The following is a 21728-nucleotide window of genomic DNA, read 5'->3' on the forward strand; positions in this document are numbered from 1 at the left end:
AATCCAGTCGTGGCGGCGGCGGCGGCTCCGGCGCGCCAGCTGTGCGCCGTGAGACGTCACTGCTCCTCGCGCATGTGCAGCACGGCTCTCCAGGAGCCACGCGAGACTGCTCAACCTCGGCCAGTGTAAGCTCACGCTACAAACACTGTGTTTTCTCGGAGTACCCAAGATATTTAGTCATGGGGTTACTGAGCAGACACCCCTTACACGATAATAGTGAGGTAAGTGATGCTAAAGGGATGTGCTGAGCCACACCCTCCATCCTGGCCTCAACCAATTTTACTTAATAATTTGCAGCCCGTTGGGCTGGCGGGCAACTCAAGGGTAATCCTAGTCTGCACTTTATGAAACATATATCACCGCAAAAGCAATCAGTTTCAGTGCAGAAACCGTCCAAAACTCTCGAAGTTTTCTTTGAAGGAGTACGAAGAACCCTTTTGGGAAAAAAGCAATGGCAACTTACATTGGCTGGTATCTTGTACCCAGACATGACGACGTCGTGGCTCACTTTCCGATTGACTCCTGGTATGATGGGATGGAACCTGAATGCAATGCGTAAATCTTTTTTGACAAAAGACCCGCAAGTATACTGACTTCATTCGTCATAGAAATAGATTTACTCATGCTGACACCGCATCATGGGGCCTATGCGACGTTTAACGCTACGTGTGCTATCACCGTCTCCGATTTGTTTAGTAAGAAGTTTACTTACTAAAACGTTTGCAGCGTCGCTCGTCACCCGCCATCCCAAGGCGGAATCGCCTTGACTTTTTCTTGTTTGAAACCATTCGTTACTCGATAGATAAAAAATTTACCGTGTGTGTCCTAGGAAATGGTCAACGGCTGAAAGAATAAAATACGCGGCCAAAAATGTTTGCATTGACGCCGTGTCTTTCAATTTTTGAGTTAGTTTAACTCCCCTAGTTTCGTCAACTGCTGTGATTCATTTTACCAATCGCCACTTATTTCTGCAAAGTTGATACATCGAAAACTACTGGTTTCTTGGGTATGGCTCTTGCTTTTGTGTCACAGTAAGGTAAACAATTGAAGCTAGAATATAAAAGGGCCTCGATGCAGTGGTAACGGCCTCAGTGAAATAAAAACCGTGAGTCCTTCTTATCTGCCTTTGTCTGCATACGATTCAGTAATTCAAGACCATACTTCGCCCCGCGGAAGGGAGTGACGAGAGTAGCTCTAAACGTCGTGCTAAGAAAACGTGTTGTAAAGCCCTTATTCCATAAATCATCGTCACTTAGCAACTACGGCCGCAACGGCTCTGTTATCGCTATGATATACTCTCATCGGCATACTGGAAACAACATAAATATTAGATAATACCGATGATGATGATGATGATGATTGCTATTGTTCTCCCCTTTGAAGCGGGGTGATGAAATGTCATCTTACCAAACAGGACTAACGTAATCATGTTTTACACTGTTGGTTGAATACTAGCGCTGCTTAGGGCAGGCAATAAAGGCAGGCTTAGTTGCCGAAGCACTACAGCCTTTGCCACCCACCAAGCTGCACTCTGTTGTGAATATATATATATATATATATATATATATATTCGTTTGGTTTGAGGTTTAACAATACCGCTCTGATGCAAAAACCTGCCCTTCTTTGCCTCTATCACAGCATGTTAACACTCCTGGTCATTCTTTTGACCAACTGAAGGCCACAATTCTTGAATCTAGTTTCAAAACGCATCACGATCGCGAGGTTCGTGAGTCCTACCTCATCTATAAGTTTAGGTCAGCGTCGTTTGGCATCAATGAAAGTTATGGGAAAATGACGTGCGAATCCTCGGATTGAAATTTCGGCTGCATTTCTCAGGCTAGTGTTATGCCTGTTCATTTGTTTCCTTCGATAATATTCTCCCATTAGTTGGAGAACCCCCGTAGATGGTTATTGTTTCGTGCTAGCACCGCGTTTTTTAGCACAATGGCTTTACTAAACCAAATTTGACAAGCAAGTCTGGACATTATATTCTGGGTAGAAGGCTGCAGTACCATTGTTAGCTTTGACACTCTCACCTTGTAATCAATTTGTGCACGGTGATTGCTTTCCTCTACCCCTTTCTTTTCGGGGCGAAGCTCCTTAGGGCGTGGGTATGTCCATCGTCGACGTATGTATGTAGGCACCTCTAGTTTAGTTCTTGGATTGTTTACTAGATGGCGTGGCTACCTCTAGTTTAGTTCTTGGATTGTTTACTAGATGGCGGTACTTGTATATGATGAAAAGATGCGCTTGGATTGTTTACTAGATGGCGTGGCTACCTCTAGTTTAGTTCTTGGATTGTTTACTAGATGGCGGGGAGCGTTGTAATAAAATCCGTTCGCTGTTGGCGCGCGCTCGGAGTCGCCCGATGGATAAGGCTGCAGATGTGCGAGCCCGCGAGGCAGAAGCGCTCCGTGAAGCTGCGCGACGCCGCCGCCAAGATCCTGCCGTACGAGAGCGGGAGGCCGAAGCGTGTCGTCTGGCTGCGCGACGACGCCGCCAAGATCCCAGCGTTCTAGAACGAGAGGCCCAAGCGTCACGGCAACGGCGCGAGGACCCTGCCGTACGCGAAGCGGCACGGCTGCGGCGCGAAGAGGATCTCCAAAACGTCAGAGAACGGGAAGCGGCGAGAAAGCGCGCGTATCGGCAGGCAGACCCCGATGCAGTGAGAGCTCGTGAGGCGTCTGCAAAACGCATCAGGCGAGCTCAGCCCCAAGGTGCCGACGCGCGGTTTAAGCGAGACTTTCTAGACGTTACGTTCGGACACAGATGTAGTGGGCGAACTTTCACTGAAGAGTCACGGTTTTACCGATGATTTCCCTTCAGGAGCTTCGCCCACTCATCATCATTCACCCCGTGGATATGCTGTGAATTTTTTTTTTTTGTATTGCTGTTTTCTAATATTCGTTGCTGACCGCCCCGGCGTTCCCTGAACTGGTACCATGCACCGGCCAGATGCATACCGCCCGGTGCCGCGTCATACGCGTGCACCTGCCTTCTGATTTCTTTCTTTTCTTAACTTGTTTGACCCAGTTTTTTTTTTCTGCTCTTTGTATACCAATGTCCACTCATTTCCTGTCAAAACTGCCTGTGCTACTGTTTTTGGGCGCGACCCTTTACTCCCACACACCAAAGCCAAGTGTCTCATGTTTCAATCACCTGACCCTGATTCTTAGAACGCGTGTGTATGGGCAGATGTTCGCCCTTTGTGTGCATGGGCATATCTTCTTTGAACCTTCTTCGTTCCGCGTGACTGATTTTTTTGCCGATGTCAAACTGATTAAGGCGGATTTCTGGGCAAGTTGGTATTCCATTGCAAGTCCGTTCAAAGCGCAAAACGTAAACGAGGGACGACGAGAGGGCACAGGGACACGCGCCCTGTGTCCAGCTGATCCAGCGCGTGTCTCTGTGCCCTCTCGTCGTCCCTCGTTTACGTTTTGCGCTTTGAACGGTCTTGCGATGTCAAACACCTGGATGGGCATATCTTGTTTTGACCCCTCTTTCACCCCTGTTGCCACAGGGGAGGGGAGAATTACCTTGTTATTTTTTTTCCCTCGTTTCTTTTCTTGTTTGGCTCTTTTTTATCATGTTCGTACGGCGTGACTGTGGGTTCTTATTGTCCTTTTTATAATATTGTATTTTTAGTTATTTTAGATGCAAAGCATCTCTTCGTCGATCCTCCGTCGTCCGGCGTCCACACCTCTCCTCCTCTCCACAACAGCTGTGATAACACCGCTCTCTCTCTCTCTCCTCCACCTCCCCACACCACCTGTGCGCAAGCGCGCGCTGCTCCACCTCTCCACACCACCTGTGCGCTACGCGCGCTGCTCCTCGTCTCCCCTCTCCCCACCAGCTGTCCAATAACGCGCATGCGCGCTGCTCCTCCTCTCCACTCCCTCTGCTCTGCAAATAAACCCCGTCCGCGCTCCGCTCAGATGCTTCTTCGGTAGTGCGCCGTCCGATGACTGGAAATTGACGCCAACGATTCCGTCAGCGAACTGGCTGGCAAACCTTCAACTAGCGCCAGCCAGCACACTGTCAGAACCGCGAGCACCTCCGAAGACAAGGCTGCACAGAGGAGACCTCGCGACGCCGAACGTAAACGGCAGCGTCGAGCAGCGGATTCCTCGCGTCGAGAACGAGAAAGCCGCTTTGAAACGCCGGCGGCGAGTAGCTGATCCAGATGGCGTTCGGCTACGTGACAACTCTTCGAAACGGCAGCGTCGAACAGCGGATTCTTCGCTTCGAGAACGAGAAGCCGCAAAACGTTCCCCAGTACTCGATAAATAAAGAAGACATTTATTACGCTACTACACGTGTCTTTACTCTAACAACCAATCAACACGCTACTACTCCACGGCTTTACATCCCCTCAGGGTTCCCACGTGGGAAGATGGTGCAATTTTTTTCCCTCCCTCTCCCACTTCTCTCATTCTTTTGCTGCCCACCAACCATGATCCCATTGTACAAACTCTCCCTTCCTTTGCCCTGCCCTCGCCCTTGCTACATTTTCTGTATATATATAACCCTGAAATCAACTTATTTTGTACTCTGAAGAAAGGAAGTCCTCTTCCTGAAACGTCAGTGAACGTTTATTTTTATTTTTGTCTTTCTCGTGGGTCTCTGTCTCTACTTGCCTTATTTTTTAGCGCTCTGTGTGAGTTTTTATATTTCCAGACTATATATATATATATATATATACATATATATATATATATATATATATATATATATATATATATATATATATATATATATATATATAGTAGGTCTCGTTGGGGAAATACAGAAAGATAAGTGGGCAGTCTACAACGCCAAAGGAGGCATAGGGGTGTGGTTAGGCTCTTTTTTTTAGTACGGTTAATGAAGTTAATATTTTTTTTTAATATACGGAAGAAAGAAAGAAAGAAAAACACGCGCCCAGAGTGGGGACCGAACCCACGCCTTTCGATTAGATCTCGAATGCCTTACCAATTCGGCTATCTGGCAATTCGGCTATATATATACAACAAGGTCACCTTACCGAAGCGCTTCCTTGATGCAAGCTTTCAGGTACGGCAGATGATTCTGATTCTCTGACGCCGCGCTGTAGGAGTCCTTGCATGATGAGGACAGAACCTCTTGTCGCGCTTTTTCCTGGGCGTCGGGGTTGATTGCCAGTCTATACAGCGTGAATGTTGCTGCACCCGCCGTCTGCGAAGTAGAAGAAAAGGTAAACGTTTACTTGCGGAGTGACGTCGTAGAAAGAAGTGTGTTGTATGTGTGGTAGGCCATATTGATTGATTGTAGGGTTTAACGGGCCGACGCAACGCAGGCGATGAGGCGCGCCGTAGTGGAGGGCTCCGGATTAATTCCGACCTCCTGGGGATCTTTATCGTGCGCCGAAATCTCGTACACACGGGCGTTTTTGCTTTTCGCCTCCATCAGAAAAGCGGCCGCCGCGGCCGGGAATCGAACCCGCGATCTCGTGCTCAGCAGCGCAGCGCCTTAGCCACTGAGCCACCGCGGCGGGTGTGGTAGGCCATATTAAAACAGGAAATACCTGGTTGAGCTACTGAACTTCTGGAGAAGTTGGTATGTTATTTCCCTCCTCATAATTTATATTTTTTTTAAATGTACAATGATACCTAAGCACTTCTTATGGGTTGTGGATGCCAAAGCTATAGTGTCCAGCTGAACGCCTCAGGCGCCTTGTTTCGCCTCGCGTTGTCGACGAGCTTTGCAATCTTGCCACTGCGGACGCTTTGCATTGCGTAGAGTTCCGTTTTAACGTTCCCAAACGGCTTCGATCTTTTTTCTACGCTTTGCGGCGCTGCTAGCTCTTGCCACCGTGTTGACGATGATGGTAAATTTCCCTTCTTCTTCTTCTTCTTCCTGATCTTTCGTCTGCGGTAAACTGGCCGGGACGCGTATAGGCGTTTCCTAGTCAGCACAGCCAAACGACGCACGGCGCCATCTAGGGGCATGTTTGAAGCTATGTCCACGTGCTTGTGGCCCTCAATTTTAACGCTCAGAACGGCTTGGTCTTGTAGTGTAGGAGTTCTGCCTCTGCGGAAGCGAACATCCGATCGCGGTTTCAAATCCTCTTACCACTTTTTTTTATTTTCAAGTGTTCGTTATATTTGAATATCAGCATTGATTGATTGATTGTAGGGTTTATCGCGCCGACGCAACGCAGGCGATGAGGCGCGCCGTAGTGGAGGGCTCCGGATTAATTTTGACCACCTGTGGATCTTTAACGTGCGCCGAAATCTCGTACACACGAGCGTTTTTGCTTTTCTCCTCCATCAGAAAAGCGGCCGCCGCGGCCGGGAATCGAACCCACGACCTCGCGCTCAGCAGCGCAACGCCTTAGCCACTGAGCCAGCGCGGCGGGTTATTACCATTTGTTATAACACATATAATCCATTTATGACATCTTTATGCAGTATAAATGGGATTTCGGGTATTTTCGTTGCCTTTTCGTCAGTTTCAGGTACTCCTTCTTGTACGTTTTTGCGGGTATTCCCCTTTTAGGTCAGTTTCGGCCATTTCTGTAGGATATTTTCCTACACCGCGGTTTCCAACCATTGCAGGTACGTTTTGGCTGTTATTTATTTCCGTTCGGGTGGTTTTGCATACTTCAGGTACGTTCGTGCTGTGATATAACCCCCATAAGCAAGCTCAGGTGACGGCGTGCTGTACTGACTGGGAAACGCATATACGTGGCCGGCGTCACCACCATTTGTTACCGCTCAATTTGAGCTGGCACAGTGATTTAGAGCGCCGCGTGCAATGCAACGTTTCCGAAAGAGCCGTTTTCTGTGGCGAATGCCGGACGCCGATTTTAAAGCGAAATCCTGCGATCACTATACGCTTCATGGAACGCGAGAGGTGGAAAAAATCCCAGGCCATGTCCACTAACATGAAACCTGGGGAGGGGCAAGCATGCAGCATATCAGTGTATTCAAAGATTGTAAGTCTCTCTGTTGCCACACGGCGCGCACTGATTGGGGGCCGGATAATTAAGCGCCGGTGAGAGCAGCAATCACACGCTTGCTGAGGACTTGGCGCCCTCCCTTGCGTTCAACCGTATTTAAGCAATTAAATGAGCTGTTGGCAATTAAATTAACTTGTCTTTGTGTCACACGCCGCAGTATGATAAGGGGTATGCTTGACAGGGGAAAACCTCGCGTTTGAGACCAATTTCGAAACGGAATGCGAGTGGGAATTTCGAGACGGAGAGTATGAAATGTTTCTCGTCGTCACTGCGCGCTTGTCGCTTGCGCTCGCCTAGCGTTACTAGATCCTGCCTAGCCTTCAAAGGTAATTTGCAAACATATTCATTACCAGGAACACGTGCTGGGGGTGCCATTGTTATCAGGTGCCTTATCACACATAATGCGGTTTCGGTGCTGAGTGCTCGGCGTATTGCGTCTTCGAGCTTTGGCGTTTTTGCCTACGGAGATGAAACCATTGGGGGTAGAGGCATACAGCTTTACTGTAAAAGTCTCAATTCCTTGAAGCACGAAGCGTTCTAGCGCGAGGTGTCGGAAAACGAGTGTCCCGGTGTTTACCACCATGACGACATGAGATGACGACGACAGGAGACGCCGACACCCCGAGCCCTTAAATAAGGCGTTGTGGGGTACACTCAACCATACGAAAAATCTGAGTGGGAGGAGCGATGCCTGAGGCCGGGATCACGCTCCAAGCAAGGGTGGGGTGGTCAGATGAGATGAAGCTACGGGCCTCTGAGAAAGCCCGACGCAGCGCTCGCTTGGTGAGGGTGGACAGCTGCCATACGGGCAAAACGCGCTGCTTTGAAAGGCAAAGGTACCCACGGGGGCGAATTGGAGGCTCTTGGCTACGGCGAGCGAGCGTAACGATCTTCGAATGGTGCCGTCCAAGGGGCTGGTGCAGTGGTAACGGGCGTGGGCACAAAGTTCAGTGGACAGCTCAGCAGCGGTTTAAACAGGATGCCGGACTATGCCTTGGCCATTACATTCTCAGAACGTTCTCAGCATTCCCCGTCATTTTCCCGCTCGAAAGGCCATTTAAAGTTTTCCCCTTAATAACCGCGCACGTTTCAACATCACGAGTAGCCTGTGGGGCGCCCAGAGAGTACGTCTTTGCGCCTTGGATGATCTATTTGTTCACCCATGATTTGAGCGCCTTGGTGCTACGAACCCCTCAATCTTGTGCGTATGTGGACTGGCGTTCACAAACGGCCGGGACATGGCATCAATGTTCAGGGCTATGGACCCCCCATCTGCACATTCACTGAGTGCAACATATGCCGGATGGATGTTTAAAAAATTGCCTTGAACATTCAAGCTGCACTGGGGCTACACGGTACGCCATTGTGGAGCAGTACAGATTGATTTATAGTAACTGGGTATCTTCGGGCCCGCCACAATATCGACACACAGGCGTTCTCTTTTTTCACCTTTACCAGGAATTAGGTCGCCGTGGCTGGCATAGAACCCGCGTCCTCGTGCTTAGTCGCCGCTCAGTCGCGTCAGTAATGTTGTTAAAAACGTACAACTTTACTTGGCTATCAGTGTAGTAAATGGGAATCATTAATAAGGACTTGAGGTGTTATTTATATCTGCTGTTTTCTTTACAAAATTACTTAGCATACGAAAAAAACTAATCATTAGAGGCCTGCTGTTCGTGCAACATGGACTTCTAGCCTTGCAGTGACTTATGCAACCTGCCCTTACTGAACTGCTTCCGCTGCGGAGGCGACATCAGACCACCTCCTGGTGACATGTCCAGGACTCCGACCAGCCTGAACCCGACACATGGTAGCCCCAGGACATCGCCCAGGCCGTCCGCCCAATATTCATCGGTGGACGCATGGTCCTATTTACAAGCAGCTGTTGGACTTTATAGCTGAGACTGGTCTATACGGCATTCTGTAGGGCATGAAGCCGCGTGCATCCCGTCACTTTCCTTTTTTAACTTTCCATTCCTTTGATGCCCTGTGGCAAAATAGCGCAATAAAAAAATTAGAGGATACAGATCACGACGACATAAAAAAAAGACGCACTTTTCAAAGAAAAACCGAGTTTCGCTCGGCGGCGCTGTGCGGCTACAACCCGTTGCACAAACACCTCGCAAAAGAGCGACGCGTTGAGTTGGTGTTTTGGCTGTCCGATTAATCTATGTTGTTAATAACAGGCAGGTTAATCTTTCCACTGGTCCGTGGACGTCATCTCAACGCACACCACGAAACCAGGCAGCACATTGAACAGGTGTTTGATCACCACGACGCTCTAGAGGCGTTTAAAGATGGCGATGCCATCTCTACTGCTGCCTGGGCCTGCGACCTGTGAGGCACAGGTCCACATGCACGGAGAAAACATCATTCACGCTTTCCTCCTCTACCCTCACCGGGGTGCGCGGATCCCTTCGGCGAACACGCGCCAATCTAAGCTTTCTGATCCTACCCAGGAATAACAGTGTGAAGTAGTAGTTGTAGTAGTAGTAGTAGTAGTAGTAGTAGTAGTAGTAGTAGTAGTAGTAGTAGTAGTAGTAGTAGTAGTAGTAGTAGTATAGGTTGCTGTGGTAGTAGTAGCGGTAGTAATAATAGTTGTAGTAGGGTCATTCCATGCCAAATGTCCCAGCCGTAAAATCGACCATCACGGATTGGCTCAGTAAAAATTGTGGGTCATCCTCGCATGGCCCACAATGCTCCCTGAAAGTGTTTATGTCCAAAAAAATTTTGTTCTTTTTCTAGTGGTCCTTTTACCTCCAAGGTTTCAAGCAAACTTACGTCAATGAAAAAATTTATGAAAAGTAACTTCTTCTACAAGGGCCACCATTTTTTGTGAACGTCATGTTTACCCTCTGGGCTGCTCTATGCCGCATTTTAAAAGTATTTTTTTCTTTTTTTCTTTGCTGTGATTACGCCATTCAGAAAATACACGATGTCGAGCATTTTCAAATATTTTTAGCAAATACGAGCACATTCTCTCAGTCAATGAAGCATTTGTACCTGTATCTCAGCATTGTGGCAAATTGGTAAAAGCTATATTTACACTGAAAAAAGGTGAAATGTGCGAGAAAACGTTTGTCATACTTTGGAAAATCTCCTTTCTGGCCCATACTCACCTTGAAAGTGCGCATTGTAGTGCTCGTAGTAAAAATATAAAATACAAGCCATTCACTAGTACAAATGATCGCAGTTTATTTCAGAAAGCTTAATCAGAACAGTTTTTCTTTTAGCAGAGAAAAAAAATTTCAATTTGCACAGCGACACTACTTCACCCCGTTGTTCCAAAGAGCGTCTTCTCTGCACGGCATGCACCTGCCTGCATGAAAGAGGCGAGAGGCAGCGGGTTCGCGCTACAAGAATACCTTTCGCCGCAATGTTATTTGCAGCGCCAGTACAGGAAAAAGTAATAATTCGCGTGTTAGTGGGAAAAGTACAACGTGGAGCTAGCGGTGTTGCGCCCATTCCATGAGTACGGGTAACTCAACGGCTGGCTGGACATGGACGTGCATTTAAAGAAGCAGGGTATGTTATACGCGGTATCTTTTAAGTATGCCGAAAATTACGAAATAAACAGCGGCGGAGTCATCGAGTCAAACGGATTTATTGTTATGCGTTAGCGGGAATTGCATAACACGATGCTTTAAATGCACATCTGATGTCGAGCCGTTGAGTTACCAGTACTCATGGAATGGGCTCACCACCGCTAGCTCCATGTTCTACTTTTCCCACTAACACGCGAATTATTCTTTTTTCTGTACTGACGCTGCAAATACCATTGCGGCGAAAGGTATTCTTGTAGCGCAAACCCGTTGGCTGGCGCCTCTTTCATGCAGGCAGGTGCATGCCGTGCAGAGAAGACGCTCTATGTAACAACGGGGTGAAGTAGTGTCGCTGTACAAATTGAATTTTTTTTTTCTCTGCTAAAACAAAAACTGTTCTGATTAAGCTTTCTGAAATAAACTGAGATCATTTGTACTAGCAAATGACTTGTATTTGATATTTTTACTACGAGCACAACAATAAGCAATTTCAAGGTGAATATGGGCCATAAGGGAGATTTTCCCAAGTTTGACAAACGTTTTTTCGCAGATTTCAGCTGTTTTCAGTGTAAATATAGTTTTTACCAATTTTCCACTTATGCTGAGATACAAGTACAAATGCTTCATTGGCTGAGAGAATGTGCTCTCATATGCGAAAAATGTTTGAAAATGCTCGACATCGTTATTTTCTGAATATCGTAATCACAGCAAAGAAAAGGAAACATATTTTCAAACTGCGGCCTATAACAGCCCAGGGCCTCAAGATGATGTTCACAGAAAATCGTGCCCATTGTAAGAGAAGTTACTTTTTCATAAATTTGTTCACAGACGTAAGTTTGCTTTAAACCCTGTAGGTAAAAGGGCCGCTAGAAAAAGAACAACATTTTTTTGGACAAAAACACTTACAGGGAGCATTGTGGGCCATGTGAGGATGACCCACAATTTTTACTGAGCAAATCCGTGATGGTCGATTTTACTGCTGGGACGTTTGGCATGGAATGACCCAGTACTAGTAGTAGTAGTTGTAGTAGTAGTACTAGTAGTACGTCTTTAATGGCGCATGGGCAACGAAGCTCGAAGAGCGTCAACACATGGTGTGTTCATTGTAAGACGTTTTGTGTGAAATAATTATGTACGTGTGATATGTTCAAAACAGCTTACTGTGTGGATGTGTAGGCGTTCATTCAAGTCACGAAAATGGAACTTTCAATATATGATTACGAAGATGGTTACAAAGTGTAAAGGAGGAGGGTACACTGAAAGCTTCCATTCTTTTGAGGGTCGCTGAGGCTATAAGCGGTGGTAAAAGAGGTGGGGCCAGATATCCGAGAAGTTCCGACTCACCGTCACCAAGATTGGTCAAGGTGCCTCGTGCAGGAAACGACACCTTTGAGAACCGCATTTAGTACAGTTCAGTGGCTTTCAGTAACTACAAGTACCGACGCCTCTTGGTGGGGTGGGTCATAAACTGCCATTTTATCCTCCCTCGCCCCCCCCTATCCTGTCACTCAGAATCGCGATACTCGTGCCAGCAGCGGTATGGAAACAAGGAGAACAAAGATTGAAAAGGTAACGTACGTAAAGAGCACCACGTTTGAACTCATGCACTTACAAACAGCACTCACAGCAAACCGCAGGAGAAGCAATAATCGAAGAGGTACTGGTGGGTTTTTAAAAAACGGGATCTTGTCCCTCTTCCGCGCAAACTTAGTCACGCCTTGCTCGAAGTTTCTATTTTGCTGCTTTGCACTGGGTCCATGATGATGATGGTGGCGGTGGTGGTGCTGGTGGTTTTGGTGTGGGGATGATGATGATGATAATTGTTAGTGTATCCCTTTTGTAGATGCCGTGTCACCTTACCAAAAAAAGCTAATATACCCGTGTTTTATACTTTCGTTATACTAGCGCTGCTCTTAGGGCAGGCACAAAATAGTTTTTTTTCTGTAATAGGGGCTACCTATACTAGGCAGTATTTCCCTCTCCCCTTTTCGCCCACCAACATTCTAATCTTCTTTTCACCGCAAAAAGAGCCCTGAAGGTAACTCCTTTTGTGCTACCCTTAAATCCTAGGGCGTTTGGAAGCCGAATACACTCCATACGAGACTCCGTACTACATACTACTACTTCACGCTCCGTACTACAGCGCCTCCTAGTGGTGGCGGGTGTCGCGGGACCGGTTGAGAGGGCGCAGAGGCTGGCGCGCCGCATATAGACTTTTTCGTCACCCTGACAACGTCGACAACTCCTCCTGTTCCGGAGGCAGCTCTTTCTACGCGCTCTTCCCATACCGTTGTTCTGTGCAGTTCTATAACTCGCTCTGTTGGCAGATCGACGTCGCTTTTCCGCATTCCCGAGTCCCCAGGATTGTTGATCCCGCCATAAAAGACAAATTACACGCTAAAGCGTAAACACAACATTCCATGCAAACAAACCACTCGCGGCAACACCAGTTGCTTATTAACGCAGAAAACGCCAAAAGCGCTGCAAACGTGTACCGTGACGTTGTTCGTGACGTTGCTAATCACGAGTGGTGAAGCGGGATTGGTGAAGCTGGTGTCAACCGTTTCTTGGAACAAATACGAAAGCGGGCACATTTAAGTGCAGGATAAATCTATGCGGTGCTTCTGCAGACCAGGAACAAACTTCAGCTCTTAAACAGCTCATAAAGACAACCCTCAGCTTCATTCAATTTGAAAAAACCTAGCCCTCGGTGACCTCCTCTGCTCCATTCAAGCCACGAAGGGTGCTTTTATAACCCGAAAAACCCAAAAAATATTAAAAACATTCCAACTGATAGCCACAGTGATGAAATATATGGGCTAGAGTAGAGTATTACGGGCCAGCACCAGCAACATAGTTATAGGTGTGTTAACTACACGTTAACATTCAGTTTATGCAATCAAACGGAACTGGAAGTTCCACTGAAATCGTCCAGTCACGCTTCGTGGCGATGGCTTGGATCGGTGGCCTCAAATTGCACAAACAAGAATATCTGACGCGATAGAGAAAACGCCGAAAAGTGACCGGGGAGTGGCCGCTGCTTCCGCTGTTTTCTTTAATATCTTGATTACTTTTTTGAAGTTTGCTATGGGATCGGTATGATTGTTATCAGCTGAGAATGGCGTGATCTTTTGGTGAAACAAAGATTTCGGTGTACAGCCGCCGAATTTTAGAGGCGAAGCCCCTCAGGGGCTGGGGCTACTGGTGTCTCCTGTCGTCGTCGTAATTGTCGTCTGATGTAGTCACGCTACTAAAACACCGGGAAACTCGTTTACGCCTCCCGCTAGAATGTAACGCGTGCTAAAAAAACACCGGGACACTCGTTTACTGCTCGCCTGGGAGCGCTTCGTAATGCGTACTAAAAAACACCGGGACGCTCGTTTACGCCTCACTTTAGAGAGCTTCGAAATTCAAAGAAAAGAGACTTTTACAGCAAAGCTCTACCCCCAATCCTCCCCCCCCCCCTCTCTTTTCATCTCCGTAGGCAAAAGCGCAAAGGCGCCAAGAATACGCTTATACGTTGCATGCCCGGGATATTTTCTCTGGTTTCGAGATACCCTTTTTTTAATAATACAGTGTTTTAGCTGACCGTTTCTAACGGTCCGCTCCGCTCCGATAGCAAGCGGGAGCGCCATTGCGCATGCGTGGCGCGCTAGTGTGCTACCGGCGATACCGGAGCGGGGCCCCGCTCCGCTAACCGGGGCTGCTTAGCTGACCGTCGCGGTAGATTACGCCACCGTGCGGAATTTTAACATGGCTGCCCCCGCGATGCGAGCGCGCTACGGCGAACTCCGTTTCTTCAGTTGAAACACGACCGACGAAGCCGCGAAAGCGCTTCCGAACAGGCAATGGTGCCACACACCTCAAAGATCTTTAGAACGGAAGCGAAAAACGTCGACCGAAGCGCGGGGATGCTTCTATGCAGCCCCAAGAAAGGCAGCCTTGGCTTGGCTATTCCAAAGTTTATCGGCTTCATTATTGTTATTTAGAAAAATTATACCATGTCAGCGACTACATTATACAAAAAAAGGTTAAATGAGGCCAAGAAACACGGTATTTTGCTTCGTTTGGGCGAACAAATACAAATCGATTGATTGTAGGGTTTAACGCGCCGACGCAACGCAGGCGATGAGGCACGCCGTAGTGGAGGTCTCCCGATTAATTTTGACCACCTGGGGATCTAACGTGCGCCGAAATCTCGAACACACGGGCGTTTTTGCTTTCCGCCTCCATCAGAAAAGAGGCCGCCGCGGCCGGGAATCGAACCCGCGACCTCATGCTCAACAGCGCAACACCTTAGCCACTGCGCCACCGCGGCGGGTAAGAAATACAAATTCTTATGTTTCCTTTAGGATGAAGTTTTGGTTTACACGCGCACGTGAAACGACCAGTCACAGGAATCATTCCCCGTCGAGGGAGATACGATTATCGCGTAGCTAAAAGCCTTTCGGCTGCTGACGCTCCGGTTGTGCTGAGCGGTGCATCGGGAGCATAGCTGAGCGTCAAAAACGGTCAGCTAAAACTCTCTAATATCTCGGAAGCGTCTACCGGTGGGTGGGTTAGCGCCTTATGACGGTAGAAAGCGGCGAAATGAGCGAGAACAGATCACACAGTTCGTTTGCGCCGAACGAACCACCAGTTCAACAACTTCGGCGGCTAGGCTGTTCCCACAATCACGACGCAACCCCTTCCCAGTGGTGATCAACCGTCTATCTTCCCTGCCGGTTGGCGACAGCAATTTCTTGTGCGCCTTGTTTACGGCAATGAAGATAGGCGTCTGATTACAAGCGGAAAGGGTTTGTATTGTGGTTGCGGGAGCAGCCCAGCAGACGTCGGTTGCACTGGCGGTTCGTTCGGCGCAAACGAACTGTGTGATCTATTCTCGCTCGTTTCGCCGCTTTCTACCGTGATAAGGCGCTAACCCACCCACCGGTCGACGCTAGCGCGACATCATTAATTCGGTAGCTGTACCTCCAAGCGCCAACGCCGAAGTTGTTTCTTTAATTTAGTTCTTGATGCCTTGTGGGCTCTCAAGTTAGTGAACAAGTCTGGCCCCTTGACAAGCGAACTTTTGCTCACCGTTTCCGTACCACCGACCACGAAGTCGTGAAGGAAGGTAAACATCTCCTTGAAGTCGACCTTGTCCACGTTGTGCAGGTGGCTCAAGATGGTGCAGTTCTGGCCTTGTTTGTCCCGAGTGGCCTCGGCGGCTTCTTTTATTATGCGAAACATCCTCCTGCGGCAATGAAGGGGCACCCAAATTTGCTATATCAGCAGGGACGACATGAAAACGCGTTGTGCATGCTGAGGCTCACGGCTGTAATTGTGGCTTCATTAACTGCGGCAATATGTTGCGAACAGTAGAAATTCCCCACTAACTGGACATTTTACAAACAGTGCCCGCTTATCGTAGCAGGTCTTATGGCAGGAGCGTGATCTTAAAGAAGCTATCAATGGTGCCGGGAAGAGAGACGCATGGTGGTCTAATGTGCTGTGATGAAACAGTTCAATGAATTTATTGTGGTTTTTCGAAACAACGGTGTTTGGGTCACAGCTCGACATTTGAATTGCCAGTGCAACGTGTTTATGTTTCTAAACCAGTCGAGTATTTTCTACCATGTCATAAAACATGACTGAGTTTTGTGTTAAAAATAGATGTACCGTTTCTGCAGTAACTCCGTTCAAGCTGTTTATGCCTTTAGGGAGGCTGGAGGTACAATTACTGTTCATTACACGTCCCCTTTGAAGTTTTAACAAATATAAATGGTTCATGCATTTTCAACCTAATTTTTATCAAGGTTCTCAATGATTGTAGTAATTCACAATTGTTAGTGATTGCTCTGAGTGCTGGCAGAATATCGGCAAAACTGACCATCTGGTACTTTTTGAATCCTTATTGAGCTGGGTAAGCACCTGGAATAAAACGGCAGGGTTTCAAGTGCTGTACTCGCATTTCTTCGCACTCTGGGACAGCACCGAAATCATCAAGGTTACTTTTTAAAGCAAAATGTTTCCAATGTGTTAACAACGTCAGCACCTTAACGCCATAATGTGCGTATTCAGCTGAAATGTCCCAATCCAGACCAGATGGATACGACTTCTTCCAGCCCAACGCCCGAATGTAATAATGCCATTCTTCGGGGCGAACCTCAGCTGAGTACGACAGAAAGCGCCAGCGACGGCCGTGTGCTCTTCATAAAGCGACGAGTGGTGCTCCACCTACAGTGGCATCTCCCATTTTCCAGCTGCTCACTTGACTTTACATATTCTAGAAGCATGGCGTTTCTCGTTGGGAGAGACGGAAGCACTCACGCATGCTCTCTTGCCAGATGGCGTCGCAAAATTGAGGCAATATGTTTCACCACATTACGGTGTTATGACTTCAGGGCCTCATAATACCGCCATCACGACCATAGCTAGACTCACATCACTGCCGGCTTTTATTACTCGCAGGGCCGTGAAACAACAAATGCATACTCTTAGGTACGTTAAGGCTACAAATGTTTTACGAAATGAACACCTGCGCAAAGCATGTGGGCGAAATATGTGTGTCGACACAGAAGGCGCTCATTATATGCACCTTCCGTTCATTCGCCTTCTTTCGTCCACGCCTTTGTCTACAGGTGTTCATTTTCGTAATGTAACAACTGCATTCCGTGAATGTTTTCAACGCAAAGAAAATTGAGAGAGTCCAGTAGACTCCTCCTCACGGGACGAGGTAGTCCCCACTGCGTTCGAATTTTCGGATGGTGGGTGTCGGGAAGTATCGGTAGTACGGAAATCTGGTTGCCAGTTTGTCCATGTTTGCGAACAGGGAAACGGCCCCGTGCATGATCCGCGCAGCCTCCGAGTCGGGTCGCAGTGGCTCCTCCAGCAGGCCGAGCCTCTTGTCCAGGGACACGAGCATTACGGCTGGCGACGAAGAAGAAGTTACATTCCAACGTGACATTCCAATTGAAATGACATTCCAGCATTTACCAGCGTTACGTTCGTGGCAATGCATTCAGAATGAACAAAATTTCCACCACATCGTATAGTAACTGACTTCGCACGCTGATAAGTCCACGTTTCAGGAGCCGGTAAGCGCTAAGCTCCTCATCTCCCCAAACAACCTTGCCGTGTCACCCTTGAGCGCTGTTCACCTATGTCACAAGTAATAGCGAAAAGGTCGAGTAAATTGGTCAGGCGAAATAAGCACTTTGTCTCATAAAGCAATGGCGGAGTACATTACGACCAGAATGATCTGATTGTAGGGTTTAACGCGCCGACGCAACGCAGGCGATGAGGTGCGCCGTAGGGGAGGGCTCCGGAATAATTTTGACCACCTGGGGATCTTTAACGTGCGCCGTAATCTCGTACACACGGGCGTTTTTGCTTTTTTCCTCCATCAGAAAAGCGGCCGGCACGGCCGGGAATCGCACCCGCGACCTCGTGCTCAGCAGCGCAACGCCTTAGCCACTGAGCCACCGCGGCGGGTCACGACCAGAATGCAACCCAATAGTATACCAAAAGCAAACTCCCGCTGGACGCTACAGAAGCTTGGCGCACCTGAATTGACTGGGCCAGCCAGTGACCTTAACCTACTGCACCTAACTTTTTTCTCTGGGCTGTTAAGCATACTCGGGGACATCTTCAGAACAAGAACCGAGGTCGCGCCTTCAGTTTCATTCATCGCAGCTGGCTGTTTCTCCGCAAGGCGCAAAGAGTGCGTTACTGCAAGTATTTCGAAGCTGATCCAAGTCGTTCGTGTGATTGTTCGGATTTAATCTGCTTATAAATTACTGCACCGACTGCAAAAGACACGTGACAGAAAGCCGAATATGTCACGCATTAAACGCAATCTTCTTTAAAAACGCGCGCGTGTTAACATCCGAGTCTACCGCCTCGGCGGACTGATACACTACATCAGATACTGCCGTTCTCACCTTGTAGCAGAGTTTAGAGGAAGCGAAAAATAGCGAGAAAATATTTCGTATACCAAAACGGAGTCATATCGTGAGCGTTCTCGCCATCATGGTTTTTCGCGTTATTTTATAGCCATCGACAATCTTCAGTAGCATGTGGACTCGCATTTAAAATCATTAGTCCACTCATCATGAGAGACTGTCACCATCTTTTTACTCATGTGAATAGAGATTCGCAATTCTTGTCCTGCCGGTGTTCATTCTCGCCGAAGACGCACATGCATAATTAATTAAAATACTGGTCAGCCCAAATTTAACTCAGGACACAGACAAGGACAAAAGATGAAGCACAAATGCTGACACTACCAAGTGAATATTTATTACCCTCGCCTTGTACGTTTATACACTCCCCAAGCCACGTGTTGCCTGTGCAACAGTGCGCTGAAATAGTTTTTATTAATCGGTTAGCGCGACCGACGCAGTGCTGATACAATCGCTGACGCTTTGTTCAGTTTCCATCGCTTAGATGAGTTCACGCGCAAGCCTATCACCGTTTTTGTGCACGGTAATCACGCCATGGGAGTTCACTTCTCACTTGGCGCAGTAAACGTTCTTTGCTGTGGCCTTGCGCTTTCGAACTCGATCGTTGATAGAGAGGCCGGTCGGGCCAATGTAGCTTTTTCCGCACGATAATGGTAGCCTGTACACCACCCCCTGCTCACATGCTGCGTACTTGGTACGGTGGTTAGTTCTGCAATGGCTCGCTATCATCGGCTGACTGACACGGCGGCACATAGAATACCCTTTATTTGGGGCTGCACAATCCACTGTCAACCCCTCTCTGGCCGCTATCTTCTTATTAATGTTGTGTGTGATTCCATGCAGACAGGACGCAACTGCAAGCTTGATCCTGTCAGTGGCCTCCCCCGGACCCCTCGGGCGTTTTCCTCTTATGTTTTGAAGCAATGACTCGCAGATCGACACCAGGACCGTATTTGGATAGCCTAAATTGCGCAGCTTCGAGATTTGGTCTGTGAAGCTACTCTCCCTCTCGTGGCAGCATGACAGGCTTAACGTTGAGAGTCAGAGTGCAGTTAGCTAATCCACGGTTGACATTCCTCGTATGCGCGGAGTCCAAGGGCAGAATATCCTTCCAGCGGCACGTATATTCAGCACGCGTGATCGGGCTTGGAGAGCAGTGTTCCGTCCAAAAACCTTATTTCTTGTTCGACTGACATCTCGTGAGCGAGAGATAATGCGCCTTCGAACACGCTCAAAACAATTTCCACGCATTCTTCTTGGTCCGCTGCTGGGTTCTGCGTGCACAAAACTAAAATGTCGTCTACATACCGTTAGATTACAATCGCTCTCTTTTCACCAAGAATATTGGTGATCCGCCTGCCGAAGAAAGCCAGAAAAATATGTCACACAAATACTGCGCGACTGGTGAACCAATGCACATTCCGCTGCGTTGCGTGTAATGGCGCTCTTGGAACGACACAATGGTGGCTCCGAAGTATGCAACCAGAAGTTCGAGAAAGGTATCGACAGAAAAACTGACATAATTTCGAAATGACATCACCCCATCCTCTTTAAGTGCCTTCCTCAAAGCAGGTAGCAGACCGTCGTGCGCTATGTCCTTAACCTGTATTGATAATCCTGACATCATGCTTGACCCATAACATTCCAGAAACTGGCATACAGGCGCTAAATTCGGTATCTTAAATGGGTCCTGCGGCTTCACCCTTGCAAGCTGTCTTGCCGGGAGGCTTGACACTTGTATGCCAAGTTTGCAGTTCAGAAATGATAGCCCTGAACGGAAGGTCCGGTTTATGCGTTTCGGTGCTGAAGGAAACCGACAGGCCATTCTCTTTGATAGCTTTTACCATGCGGCACAATTTTAAGTGCGAATGCACTTTATAAGCGACCCCAAACCATCCACCGCCGGCGGCGGCGGCGGCGTCCGCAGTGCTCCTCTATATTTAAAAAAGAAACAGCATCCGGCGCCAGGTTTCGATCCGAGGACTTTGCGGCCGCAGCACGACGCTCTACCGACCAAGCCACGGACGCGACGCTGATATCAGTGTTAGTGACGCGCCTTATATCTTCAACGCATTCAAACTACGTCGTCACCGGCGTGCGTTGGCGACTCAGCGGCGTTATAGCGGCTTGATAACTGCGTGGTGTACACGTGATACTACAAACCCGATGGAAGAGGTGGAAGAGAAGGCGGCGAGGCGGTGGACTGCGGGGGCCGGGCGCAAGCGCCGCAAGCGGGCCGACAACCGTGCATTCGCACTTTCACATTCTCCCCCTCGGGGAAATGCGGGGGAATTTTTTAAAGGTTGGTTTTCTTCAAGAGCTTAACGATCGCGCTGAAGAAGCCTCGGAAGCGCTCCCCACCTTCTTTTGACATTGAGGCTGCTTTGAACATTCTGGAAACTTTGTGATCCCCAATTTCAGAGGAAAAATAAGCAAGCACGAATAGAGCAGTGGGGTTGAGGAAGAGGGGGAACTTGGGTGAATTCAACTGCTGGTGTGGCGGGGGGGAGAGGGGTGGCAACTGCCCCTTCCCCCTTCTGCCGAAGCTCATGTGCCCCGGCGTCCGGATGATGCTTTTTGGTGGCGGGTGAAGACCTTCGTTGCAGATTTGAGAAGTTGGAAGATAACTGGAATGTACAACACAGCCGGTCATGCTGCTAGGCCGCCGTATACACTCTTCTGTTATGCGGGTGCTGCGCGTCTTTTTCTTTTTTTGGCAGCCGCTAGCAACCTTGATGGTGTTATTGTAAACTATGACTTTGCAAAGCATTGTATGCCTCGGTGTCGGCTCCTGGAACACTTAAAAACCAAAATGTGAAAAGCTTCCACACTTTTCTCAAAAAATGGTTTTTGTTGTGGAGTAAAGGGCGGCCGAGTCACACCGATGTGCTTTGTTCTTGTGTGAACTGGCCGCTATGTACACTCAGTTTATCAAATTCATACGCATCCTCAGTGCTATTTTTGTTCAATAATGTTCAAATGTTTTGGTATCGCTCACATAACATAGAAGGGCTCTAATTTGTGCTAGTTGGTGCATTTCTTGGCGAGAAGCAGCTCCAAAATTGAAAATATTCTGCTTTTAGCCAGCGGCGTGTCCTGTTTTTTTTATGTCCCCGGTTTTCTCCTCAATGTTCGAACAGCTCGCATAGTATGCTTGCGATCTTTCACTATTTTTTACATAATGCTCTCAGTTCAGTAAATAACAGCGGAAAACATACATTGCCTCTTATGGACTGAAAAAGGTGCGTATAAGGTTTCAAA

At 48.1% G+C, this 21728-nt stretch overlaps 1 protein-coding gene across 1 annotated transcript in view; it reads right to left on the reverse strand.

Moving 5' to 3' along the window:
• Positions 1-21728, reverse strand: part of LOC144138747 (putative cytochrome P450 301a1, mitochondrial) — a 114811-nt gene that overhangs the window by 2193 nt on the left and 90890 nt on the right. Inside the window, exons 4-7 of the mRNA XM_077671161.1 lie at positions 17232-17433; positions 15601-15757; positions 5024-5193; positions 464-542 (exon numbers count right to left, since the gene is read on the reverse strand). Of these exons, the coding sequence (XP_077527287.1) occupies positions 464-542; positions 5024-5193; positions 15601-15757; positions 17232-17433 (608 nt within the window). The remainder of the gene's footprint in view (positions 1-463; positions 543-5023; positions 5194-15600; positions 15758-17231; positions 17434-21728) is intronic.

This window comes from Haemaphysalis longicornis, unplaced genomic scaffold (genome assembly GCF_048455015.1).
Source record: "Haemaphysalis longicornis isolate Haplotype H1 unplaced genomic scaffold, Haemaphysalis longicornis Haplotype H1 scaffold_5, whole genome shotgun sequence".
NCBI classification, from domain to species: Eukaryota; Metazoa; Arthropoda; class Arachnida; order Ixodida; family Ixodidae; genus Haemaphysalis; species Haemaphysalis longicornis.